An 11329-nucleotide genomic window follows, 5' to 3' on the forward strand; every position below is an offset into this window, starting at 1 on the left:
ATAAATAAATAGATAGATAGCGTATATATCTATATATATAAGGAGAAGTAGTTAACATAGTTTGGCAATAATGTTCTAAAGAAAAATACCCCAAAATACCCAAACTTAAATCCTGCAAAAATATTTGTATATATATAATCAATTATTTCTGGTGTATATATATATATATCTAGCTTTTGGTCCTTCATTCCAAGCTCACAAAATATCAAAACATGGAAAAATACCTAAACAAAAGCAGCCTTATAGTAGTGTTGTTTTGGGTAGTTTCTCTCATGATTCTCTATGCTCTTCTCAAAGTTTTATACAACATTTGGTGGAAGCCAATTCACTTAGAAAAACTCTTAAGGCATCAAGGGATCAAAGGAACCTCTTACAAGCTCTTACGTGGTGACCTAGACGAGATCAAGCGGTCCACAATCGAAGCACAATCCAAACCTATGTCTCTAAACAACCACGAGATCATGCCACGTGTCTTCCCATTCTTCCATGACTTGATGCAAAAATATGGTACGTAATAATAATAATAATAAAATTATTTTTGTGTATAGTTAGAGAGATTTGTTGATATGTGATGAAGATAATTGTGTTGATTGGGTTAGGAAGAGTGTGCATGACATGGATTGGAACAAAGCCAAGGGTGATTATAGGAGAGCCAGAGCTAATTAGAATGATATTAGCAGACAAAAATAATGATTTTGTTAAGCCAAAACTCGCAAACCCTCTCGCCGGTTTTCTTCTAGTCGGCGTGGCCTCCTTGGAAGGAGACCGGTGGGCCAAACGGCGGCAGAAAATCACTCATGCTTTTCACCTCGACAAGTTAAAGGTGACGTTATATTTGATAAAAATAAACTTTTTTTTTAATGTCATTTTGTAATGATTAGAGTACTTTAAAATAGCATGAAAAGGTCTACTTAATTAGCAAAACACCTTATTATGTATCTTAGTTTTATATGATGAACTAATTAATCAAATGCATCTAGTATTTTTTTCATGGGATTTTATCTGTTTTTTTTATATCTTTTTTAGATTGTAAAAGTTTATTTGAGTTGTATATTTCTATATAATTGTAAAATAATATATGATTTGAAGAAGATGATAATTGATCGAGTTTTAATAAGTCACAATGTATAGGGTTTTTTCTAATTATTTATTAATATTTGAGGTTTAACCATTATGCTAATTTATTATATATCTTGGTAATTGTCCTCTTTAGCCTTTACTTCCAAATTGGTTGATTCTCGACAAATTTTTCATTCATATTGATCAAAATAAATATATTAATTTTTTTAATATTATTTTATAAAATAACATTCAATTGATAGTTCTTTTAAAAAATTCATTCCAAAAATTAATCTTTTGATCATGGTGTCTATTGTTTTTGACACAGTCCTCACTTTACTTTGTCATTTGTTTCTTTTGGCTATCATGTCTTTTTCATACTTCCATCATCATAACTTCCATTTAATTGGATATCGATCCTTTGAGTTTGACATATAATAATACTTTTCTTAATCATTCTTATCTTAATTTTAGCAGTCCAAATGATAATAAATACTTTGGTAAGAAAGAAATGTGTAATATTGAATATATATATATATATATCTATATTTGTTTGACTTATTTTTGATAAATATATACATATTTTTATATATTATAAATGTTAGATTAACGAAAATTGTTGGTTTCGTTAGATTTAATATTTTTTTTATTATTTTCTAGCATTATTAGTTTAAAAGTCATCTAAATAAGATAAATATTTTTTTAAAAAAAATTAAAAATAATAAAGACATCTTAATAAAGTAAATAAATTGAAAATAAAAATAAAAAGTAGTAAATGAGTTATAATAATTTAAAATTTATATTAAATTTTTTAAATTACTCTATAATTATATTTTCAAAATTATAACCAAAAACTATTTATGAGTAAATAAATTGAAAATAAAAATAAAAAGTAGTAAATGAGTCATAATAATTTATCATTACATAATTTAAAATTTATATTAAAATTTTTAAATTACTCTATAATTATATTTTCAAAATTATAACCAAAAACTATTTATGTGCTTAAATTAATTTTTTTCTTTATTTTATTAATTATTTATTTTGTCATTTAATATATTTTGTTCATCCAAATAGATATGTAATAGTGACATAAGACATAAATATACATATTTATTATTTTGTCGTTTTGTATTTTTAATTATAAATTATTAATTATAATTGCTCTAACCATTAATTAAATAATATGTATTATATATAACTTTTTGTTGGCTTTAAAAAATTTAATTAAATATTTAAAATTTGAACAAATAAACTTAAAGTCATAGTTTTAATTTAAATTTTTTGAATATTTTATTGTACTGAATATTGATTTTAAAAAAAATCAAAAAATAGTATATAATTTTAAAACTAGAATCACCATATATAATATATAAATCAAATTATTAAAATACAAAAATTTAAATTATTATGAACACTAAATTTCAAACTAATAAACAACATCAAATAATTTATTTTAAAACTAGAATGCACCACATCTATAAATGTAAAAAGTGTGTATCCAATAGTTATTAATTTAACGGCTCTTTTTTAAAAAATAAAATAAAAATTATCATATATTTTTTTCAAAACTATCGAAAATGTTTTGGCATATTTTTTTTTTAATATGTTTATGTCGTTATTTTATAATATATGATATCATTTCTTTATTCAAAATTTAAATGACAATTAAAAAATATTATAAAAATAAATTAGCACATTTTCTAAATAAAATTAAGCAAACATACATTTCGTGTTGCTTTTACGTAGTATAAATATATGGGTTCACTTAACAATTGAGCTAAGACATACATATATTTAATAAACTAATTTTGTTTTAAAATAATTACCAAGCTTCTCTAAAAATAATTTCGGGCTCCGTCACTCTATGCAGGCTATGGTACCAACGTTTTCGATGAGTTGTTCAAGGTTGATCGAGCAATGGATGAGGTTAAGTAGCAATTGTGGTGAAGAAGGGTGTGAAATAGATGTTGCACCTGAATTTCAGAGGTTTGCAGCTGATGTTATTGCTCGAACAGCTTTTGGAAGTAGCTATGAAGAGGGAAAGAAATTATTTGAACTACAAAAGCAACAGATTCCCCTAGTTTTTGAAGCTTATTACAACATTTATATCCCAGGTTTCAGGTGCATAAGGCTTCCATCTCTACCAAGATTCTTATATATTATTAACAGTTTTCTTAATTAAAAATATTTTCTAATCATAATATATAGAAGAGTTTTAAAAGACTATAGAAGAAATTATATGTAAAACCCAAATTTAGTTAATTTTTTTCTATTTTTACCTAAAATTTTAAAACCGTTAATTAATACCTACTTTTTTAATTACAATGTCTATTTTACCATTTCTAGGTTTTGAAATGTAAACTACAAACCAAAAACGTAAACCATACTTTCATAAATATAAATCATAAGCGGAAAAATGTAAACCAAGAGTATAAAAATACAATGTGACTATTTTTAGTTAGTGAAAGATAGAAGTTGGTAGTTTTCAAAAAGAACCTATGACTATATTCCTATAATAGTTATAGATATTATTATTAGGGGCAACGAGCAAAATAGCCCCCAAAACAATTATTATTTAGATAAATATCTTAGTTTTAAAAAAAATCAACAAACGACCCAATACAACAAATTAGTATAGCGAAATTCCACATTTACTCTTACCCTCTTTAACCTCTTTAGCCTTAGGTAAATCCTAATATTCACTTGGGATTTTGTGCAAAATGATAACTTAAGTAATCAACAATATAAAATGGTCATTTCTCTATAATTTAAAAAATGAGGACATTAACTTCCTCATGCCATTATTTTAGGTCATTTACTATAATTTCTCTTATTATTATTATTATTATTATTATTATTATTATTATTATTATTATTATTATTATTATTATTTCTAAGTTGTGTAATAGTTTATTAAATAAAAATCTAAATGTTATATTTTACATAAAATCACTACTATAAACTTGCATTTCTACATCCATCGATTATGTTATATGATGTGATAATGCCAGGGCCAGCCAGTCCTAAGAAATTGGAGACCCAAGAAAAAGTAATATTATGGAATTTTCGATGTAAATAAAAAAATCATTTTGTTATATACAAAAATGGTATTTTTATAAATTATATTAGAAAGTGTTATTTTTATAAATTTTGGGTAATAGTTGGGCAACTAATTTGGCCAGCCCTAGGTCATGCAATATATTTACCACTTTGATCGATATGGATATAAGTGACATAATAACTCTATTATTTTGTAGAAGTATATATGAATACTAATTTTTATTGAATATTAATTATATACAGATTTATACCAACAAAGAAAAATAGAAAAAGATATAAATTGGAGAATGAAATCACAGCCATACTAAGAGACATGATCCGAAAAAGAGAGGAAGATCATCTGAGCCAAACCAACAGAGGCAGTAATTTGCTGGATTTACTACTGTTAAATCACTCCAAAGAAGAATTATCTGAAAATGGTTTGACCATTGAGGAAATAATAGATGAGTGCAAGTTGTTCTACTTTGCTGGTCAAGAAACCACTGCTAATTTGCTGACGTGGACAATTATCATGTTGGCTATGCATCCTATTTGGCAACAAAGAGCTAGAGAAGAGGTTCTACACATGTGTGGAAATGAATCTAATCCTCACTTTGATGCCATTAATCGATTTAAGATTGTAAGTATTATAATTCAAACCACATTTTTATACATATTATTTGAGATAAAAATAAGGGTTTATACTTTTTTGGATCTTGTGTTTTGTCTCATTACCTTTTATACTCTGTATTTTGACAAATTATTTGTAAAATAGTTCAAATAGAACCCGAAAAAATAATTTGTCAAAATACATGGTCTAAAAATGAATTTTTTAAAATACAGGATCCAAACAGTTAATAATAAAAAATATAAAGTCTAAAAAATTATAAACCCTAAAAATAATGTAGATCGAGTTATTAATTTAATGGCTGAAATTTAAACATATTTGAAAAGTAAAAATTATCATGTTTAACCTTTATTTTAAATGTATTTATGTCCAATTTAATATAACGACAATGTAAGAAAAAAAACTTTAGTAAAAATAACAATGAAATGACTGTTTATAATGCATTGTGATTAAATGTACTTTTAGTATAATTATTAAATATAAAAAATTTAAAACTAAAAATATATTAATAATAGTTTGTAACTAAAAATATGTTGAAGTAATTACAATCATTATTGGCAGATCAAGTGTGATGATTATTTTTTGGGATTTTAGCATAAACACCTGAGTTTTTTATTGATTGGCTATTTAGTTTATGAATATATTTTTTTATTACAATCAAGTCCTTGAGTTTCAAAATCATAAGCAATTTAATTGATGATGCTTATATAGAACTCAAAAATTTAATCGTCATTTTTTTTCTTCAAAACTTGAATTGCCAAACGTAAAAAACGTAGAAAATATTTATACTAAAACCCCTTATTTTTAACATGAATATTGCATTTACATGAACTATTGTTGTATGTGTAGATACCAATGATTTTGAATGAAGTTTTGAGGCTATACCCTTCATTGTGCAATACATATCGTCATAGCGAAAGAGAAACCACCATTGGAGGAATCACCATTCCTGGTGGAGTGGAGATATTCTTGTTGATGTTGTCTCTTCATCACGATTCAAAATACTGGGGCGACGACGTTGCAGAGTTCAAACCAGAAAGGTTTGCCAAGGGAGTAGCAAAATCTTCGAAAGACGATCAAGATGAAATCGCCTTTTACCCATTTGGTTGGGGACCAAGAATATGTTTAGGGCAAAACTTTGCAATGATCGAAGCTAAGATAGGGTTGGCTATGATTCTCCAACACTTCTCTTTCGAGTTATCTCCTTCTTACACTCATGCACCTTACTCTGTCATTAGTCTTAAGCCCCAACATGGAGCTCCAATTATATTTCATCGATTAAGTTGATGACTTATTTGTAAGGAAAATCTTATGTTTTACATGCGTATTTTGGAAAATCATAAGAAAGCTAAGGGGTGTACTGCTATTGGTGCACTACTGGTGCCCAACACCACAAGGATGTGACGTACTACTATTAGTGCAATTTAATATCAGGTCCTAGGGTGTCACATCATGTGATGTCAAACACTTATATAAGATGTATTTTTATAAGTTGTTGAATTTAGTAATTTTTATATTTTAAATTATAATAAGCAAGGTTGGTATTAAATTATTCGACAGCACATATAAGATGTCGCATTATATAATGTTAGGCACAATAATAAAGTGTCTTATTGTTATATTCGACTTATTTGTATGAATAGTCTTATGTTCTATGTGTTTTGTTGCACCTATATATGTTAAAGTTCCAACACAAAAAACAATCTTAAGCTTCAACATTTGATGACATTACAAAAAATCTCATTATTTTTAGTGGTAACAAAATTTGTAACTAAAATTAAGTCTCAAAATAATTTCATGAGTATCATATCTTATCACTAAAATGTCTCTCACTAAGTATTAATTGACAAAATCACAACTTGTTGTGTCTAATATATCTAGTAAACTATTAAGCAAAGCTGATAGAGTAATTAAATTAATTAATAAACAATACTTATTTTAATGGCTATTTAGGATTTTTACCCCCCGAACTATTACCACTACCGTATCGTGCCCCCTAATTTTTTCAGGCCGTTAAAAATTCCCCTCGAAATATTCACAGTAATGTAAAGAAGGACTTCCGTTAACTTTCAACATATGTGGCTAACAAAATGCTGACATGACTCTTTACATGTTGATGTGTCTTGGCCATGTCAGCGCCATGTGTGTAATTTTAAATTAAAAAATCTATAATCATATTAAAAATTAATTAATTAAACACTAAAAAATAGAATTAATAAATTAAACCATTTTTTATACATTAAAAAAAATAAAAACCATATTTAAAAACAATAAAATTACACACATGGCCAAGACACATCAGCGTGTAAAGAGTCATGTCAGCATTCTGTTAGCCACATGTGTTGAAAGTTAACGGAAGTCCTTCTTTACATTATTGTGAATATTTCGGGTGGAATTTTTAACGGCCTGAAAAAATTAAGGGCCACGATACGTTAGTGGTAATAGTTCGGGGGATAAAAATCCTAAATAGCCTATTTTAATATATATTTTCCCTTTTTGTTTTCAAAACTTTTGCTCCATATTTTGAGTATTCAGTCTAGCTATAGGTGGACACCGGAACCGGCAAACCAGCCAAAAATATGGAATTAATACTCGAGACTCGAGATATTAATAAGCAAAGTTTTTTATTTTTATTTAATCCAACTTGGTATGTTACTTATCACCATTTTCCAAGCCTCATTAGTCATTATAATAATGTTTACAAATTTCATAATAACAAAAGCAAAAGTAATATATAAAGAGTTTGGATTTGAAATAAGTCTTAGTCTTAATACATAGATTACATGAAATGTATAACTAAAATACCCTACAAATTAGTCTTGATACATAGATTACACATAGACCAAGAGACTGAAACTATAAAACCAATACTGACATTACTAAAACCTAAGAGTTTTGGGATATTGAGAAAGAAATAGCTGAAAATGAAAGGACCCCATCTTAAAATTTGGCTATATATATAAATATTTGGACCTTAGCTAGATACAAACAAACCCAGAAAAGAAAATGTCAAGTAAAGTAAAACCAAGCCTCGTCAACCTCTAGAAAATTACTCATCTCCTCCAAATTCAGAGACTCATCCTCCCCAAGAAAAGATAGATTCCCATGATTATTATTAATCTCATTCTTTTTGGGACACTCATAATGATCATGATCATGATCATGATTATGATCATGATGATGATGATCCACCTCTTTAATCACCTGAGCCATATTATTGGTCCTAGTATTTCTCTCCTTAATTTGCTTCATTTTTTTACTCAGATGGGAATTCCAATAGTTCTTAATCTCATTGTCAGTTCGACCAGGTAATCTTCCAGCAATTAATGACCACCTATTATATATAAATAAAGATTGAATTATATATACATATATATATGAGATAAATAAATAAATTTAATTAATTATTACCTGTTTCCCAAGAGTTTATGAAGCCTAAGAATCAAGTCCTCTTCTTGGTCAGAAATATTGCCTCTTTTAATGTTAGGTCTAAGATAATTCATCCATCTCAACCTGCAACTCTTTCCACATCGATTCAAACCTGCAAAATTCACATATAATATATATATATATATATATATATCTTCAAGTTGGGTTTATGCATATATAGCTGATCCATACACACACACATATATATATATATTTATACCTGCTTTGATAGCAAGAGATTTCCACTTGGTTGGGCCATGGAGTTGAATAACTTGAGCAAGTTTTTGGTCTTCTTCTGGTGTCCATGATCCTGATCTGTTGGCTTCTTTCTTCGATGATTGAGAACTTATAGACATTCTTTTACCTCTTGGTAATAAAATAGTTCAATAATGATTTGATTTGATGATGAGTGATATCTATAGATCCGTGTATATGCTTAATTAATAGAAGAATATACACTAGTTAACATGTCTTACATGATACATATATATACACACATATATATATTGCACAAAAGTTATCAAAATATTTTTCACATTTTTGTTTTACACATGTTCCGTCACTTTAGTGGGGTCATACATATGTATATATAGGATGCGAAGACTTTTCAAATTAATTGTAATAAAGATTTAAAAGGGTTTTATTTAATATATATATTTATATATATAATAGTTGTGGCGGACTCATTTATATAATTTGGGTTTAAATTATTATTAGTAGATCAATTTTAACCTCATTTATACATATGATAATATTGTACCCTAAATTTATCACGAGTTCACTTGCCAGCTCGAGTACATAGAAAAACAACCAAGTAAAATAACTAGTTATTAATCATGTGAATAGCTTGAGACTCATAATGATCAGACCCAATGTTAGGCGTCCTGGATTTACTACGAGCTCGGAGTTAGATAGTTGTCAAACACGAGCTCAGGTGAGATATTCAGCTCGCGAGGACCTAGATATAATATATACTGAAGGATTCCACGAGACTCGAGAAATATTTATACTCTCATTAATGACCAGGCTGTCTCATATATATATATATAATTTATTACCCGAGATAGCAGGAGCATATTTATTCTGTTATCAAATCACATCCCATTATAAATGGAAATAATTTGTATTAATTATGAACCATATACAATTACGCGTTTTATTTACACGGTGACCCAAACCTGTCTAGGAATCCCTCTATAAATACTAGGAATGTTGGACAGGGAAGGGGACGAATTGTTTCTGTAATACTGAAACTCTGCCAAAATAGATAGAGAAACAATAATAATATTGACTCGTGGACTAGGTGGGTTTTAACCACTGAACCACGTAAAAGTTCTGGGCTTTTGAGTGGGTACTTGTTATTTCAATGCGGTTTATTATCTAGCACTAATCTACCTATTTTATTTCTTAATATACTGTTGGCGAAAAATCGCGTCAACAGTTTGATGCTTTCATTAAGGGTAAATTAGTGCTTTTTAAGTTCCAATCAATTTTAATCATGGTGCTCACTCGCTCAATGCACGATAATGAGATAGAACATCCTGGTGGGCAGGAGGCCTATCATACCGCTATTCCAAATGAAAGGGGCTCAGATGTTCCGCAACGTCCGGGGAAACAACCGGCAAGTCAGGGCGATATTGGGAGTTCAGCGTCGCTACCGCCAAATCCTAACCCAGGCTATCTGACTGCTATCGAGATGGAAAACATGCAGTTGAGGAGCCATCTCGCTAGAGCAAACAGGCATATCGAGGAGGTCTTAGCTCGGTTACCCCCTCTTGCAACCGACATTAATGTCGGAAAGTCCCATAGGAAAAACCGTCCTAAACCGAGTCAATCTGTCAGAACTGCCACTCTGAGTTCTGTGCCTTCCAGGCGAAGTCACCAGAATGATCTGTCAGAACTGCCACTCCGAGTTCTATGCCTTCGGACCGCACATGTTGAAGTTTGATGGAGATGGAGATCCATCTGATCACCTCGAAATGTTTAACACCATGATGATGGCTCACAATGTCAGGCTCGATCTAAGGTGTATCTTGTTCCCTGCAACTTTGGTCGGACCTGCCAATCAGTGGTTTAAAAAATACAAGAGGCATTCCATAAGCTCATGGAAGAAATTTTCTTCTGATTTCAAAAAAACATTCTGAGCTTCATAGGCAGCTCAGGTTGAGGCTGATTCATTGGCCAATGTAAAGCAACAACCTGGTGAAACGCTGAAGGCATATCTGAGCAGATTTGCTAATGTTGATGTGCGAGTTAGGGACGTTGATGACAGCTTCAAGCTCATGGCAATGAGGAAAGGAATCATCGTTGGGGGCGACCTATGGAAAGAACTCCAAAGAGAAGGAGTTAAAAGCGTAGACGAATTCTTGGTCCAACCTCAAGAATGGATAAACCTGGAGGAGGCGCGAGCTTCTGTCGCATGAACCAGCCAGACTCATGTCCAACCCGTTGGAGCGGTAACAGAGGTTGCAACTACGGCTCAAACCGTTACCTAGAATAACCAATGGGGGAATGATGAGGGCGACTAGAGCGGGACGAAGAAAAACAAGTCCGTGGACAAGTTCAAACCCATCTATGCTACATTTACCGACCTAACGAACACCCGAGAGCACATCTTTCTGGCTAATTCTAATCGCCTTCCATGGAAGAAGCCTGAACCTTTGAGAAACCATAGGGCAAAGAAAGATCTTTCAAAATTCTGCCGATTCCATAATGACATCGATCATAATACTGATGATTATCGGCAGCTGAAGAATGAAATTGAAACTCTCATCAGAGCTGGATCGTTGACCCAGTACGCCCGAAATCGAGTAGTTCCTAATCAGCCCGTCGGGCAGAACTCTCAATCAGTCCCAGAAGCTCTGATAGGCCAATCCGGAGCTCAGGAAAACCAGGTCGAGCCTCCTCCAATAGTAGGAGGAGATATAACCACTATTGTAGGGGGACCTCATTTGGCAGGCACAAACAGCGAGACCCAAAAGAAGTACATTAATGAGTTGAAGACTCATAACTGGTATTTTGTTTAATCGCTCTTCATTTTTAAGTTGACGAAAAACGGCGTCAACACTTTTTATTTAATTATAATAATATATTTAAAAAATCTTAAATTTATTTAATTTTTTTATTCTTAAAATTAAATTTTCAATAAACTATAGCTACATTATTTTAACA

General features: G+C 30.0%; 2 protein-coding genes across 2 annotated transcripts; one reads left to right on the forward strand and one right to left on the reverse strand.

Moving 5' to 3' along the window:
- The first annotated feature begins 272 nt into the window (after positions 1 to 272).
- On the forward strand, positions 273 to 6016 carry LOC133804520 (cytochrome P450 CYP72A616-like). Its single transcript, XM_062242678.1, has 5 exons — positions 273 to 507; positions 600 to 823; positions 2933 to 3183; positions 4366 to 4741; positions 5579 to 6016. The coding sequence occupies exons 1-5, from the start codon at positions 273 to 275 to the stop codon at positions 6014 to 6016; spliced, it is 1524 nt and encodes a 507-aa protein (XP_062098662.1).
- A 1461-nt stretch (positions 6017 to 7477) lies between these two features.
- On the reverse strand, positions 7478 to 8604 carry LOC133803645 (transcription factor MYB114-like). The gene is made up of 3 exons (XM_062241748.1): positions 8379 to 8604; positions 8141 to 8270; positions 7478 to 8063 (listed from the first exon to the last, which is right to left on the reverse strand). The coding sequence occupies exons 1-3, from the start codon at positions 8512 to 8514 to the stop codon at positions 7739 to 7741; spliced, it is 591 nt and encodes a 196-aa protein (XP_062097732.1). The 5' UTR covers positions 8515 to 8604; the 3' UTR covers positions 7478 to 7738.
- Positions 8605 to 11329: the final 2725 nt, after the last annotated feature.

Source organism: Humulus lupulus, chromosome X (genome assembly GCF_963169125.1).
Source record: "Humulus lupulus chromosome X, drHumLupu1.1, whole genome shotgun sequence".
Taxonomy (NCBI): Eukaryota; Viridiplantae; Streptophyta; class Magnoliopsida; order Rosales; family Cannabaceae; genus Humulus; species Humulus lupulus.

Bases quoted from the DNA above. Each gene is read 5' to 3' on its own strand.
- LOC133804520 (XM_062242678.1), top strand. From the start codon at position 273: ATGATTCTCTATGCTCTTCTCAAAGTTTTATACAACATTTGGTGGAAG. The intron at 508-599 runs GTACGTAATAAT...TGATTGGGTTAG, and splicing joins TGACTTGATGCAAAAATATG to GAAGAGTGTGCATGACATGG. The intron at 824-2,932 runs GTGACGTTATAT...CACTCTATGCAG, and splicing joins TTCACCTCGACAAGTTAAAG to GCTATGGTACCAACGTTTTC.
- LOC133803645 (XM_062241748.1), bottom strand. From the start codon at position 8,514: ATGTCTATAAGTTCTCAATCATCGAAGAAAGAAGCCAACAGATCAGGA. The intron at 8,271-8,378 runs GTATAAATATAT...TGAATTTTGCAG, and splicing joins ATCTCTTGCTATCAAAGCAG to GTTTGAATCGATGTGGAAAG. The intron at 8,064-8,140 runs GTAATAATTAAT...TATATATAATAG, and splicing joins CATAAACTCTTGGGAAACAG to GTGGTCATTAATTGCTGGAA.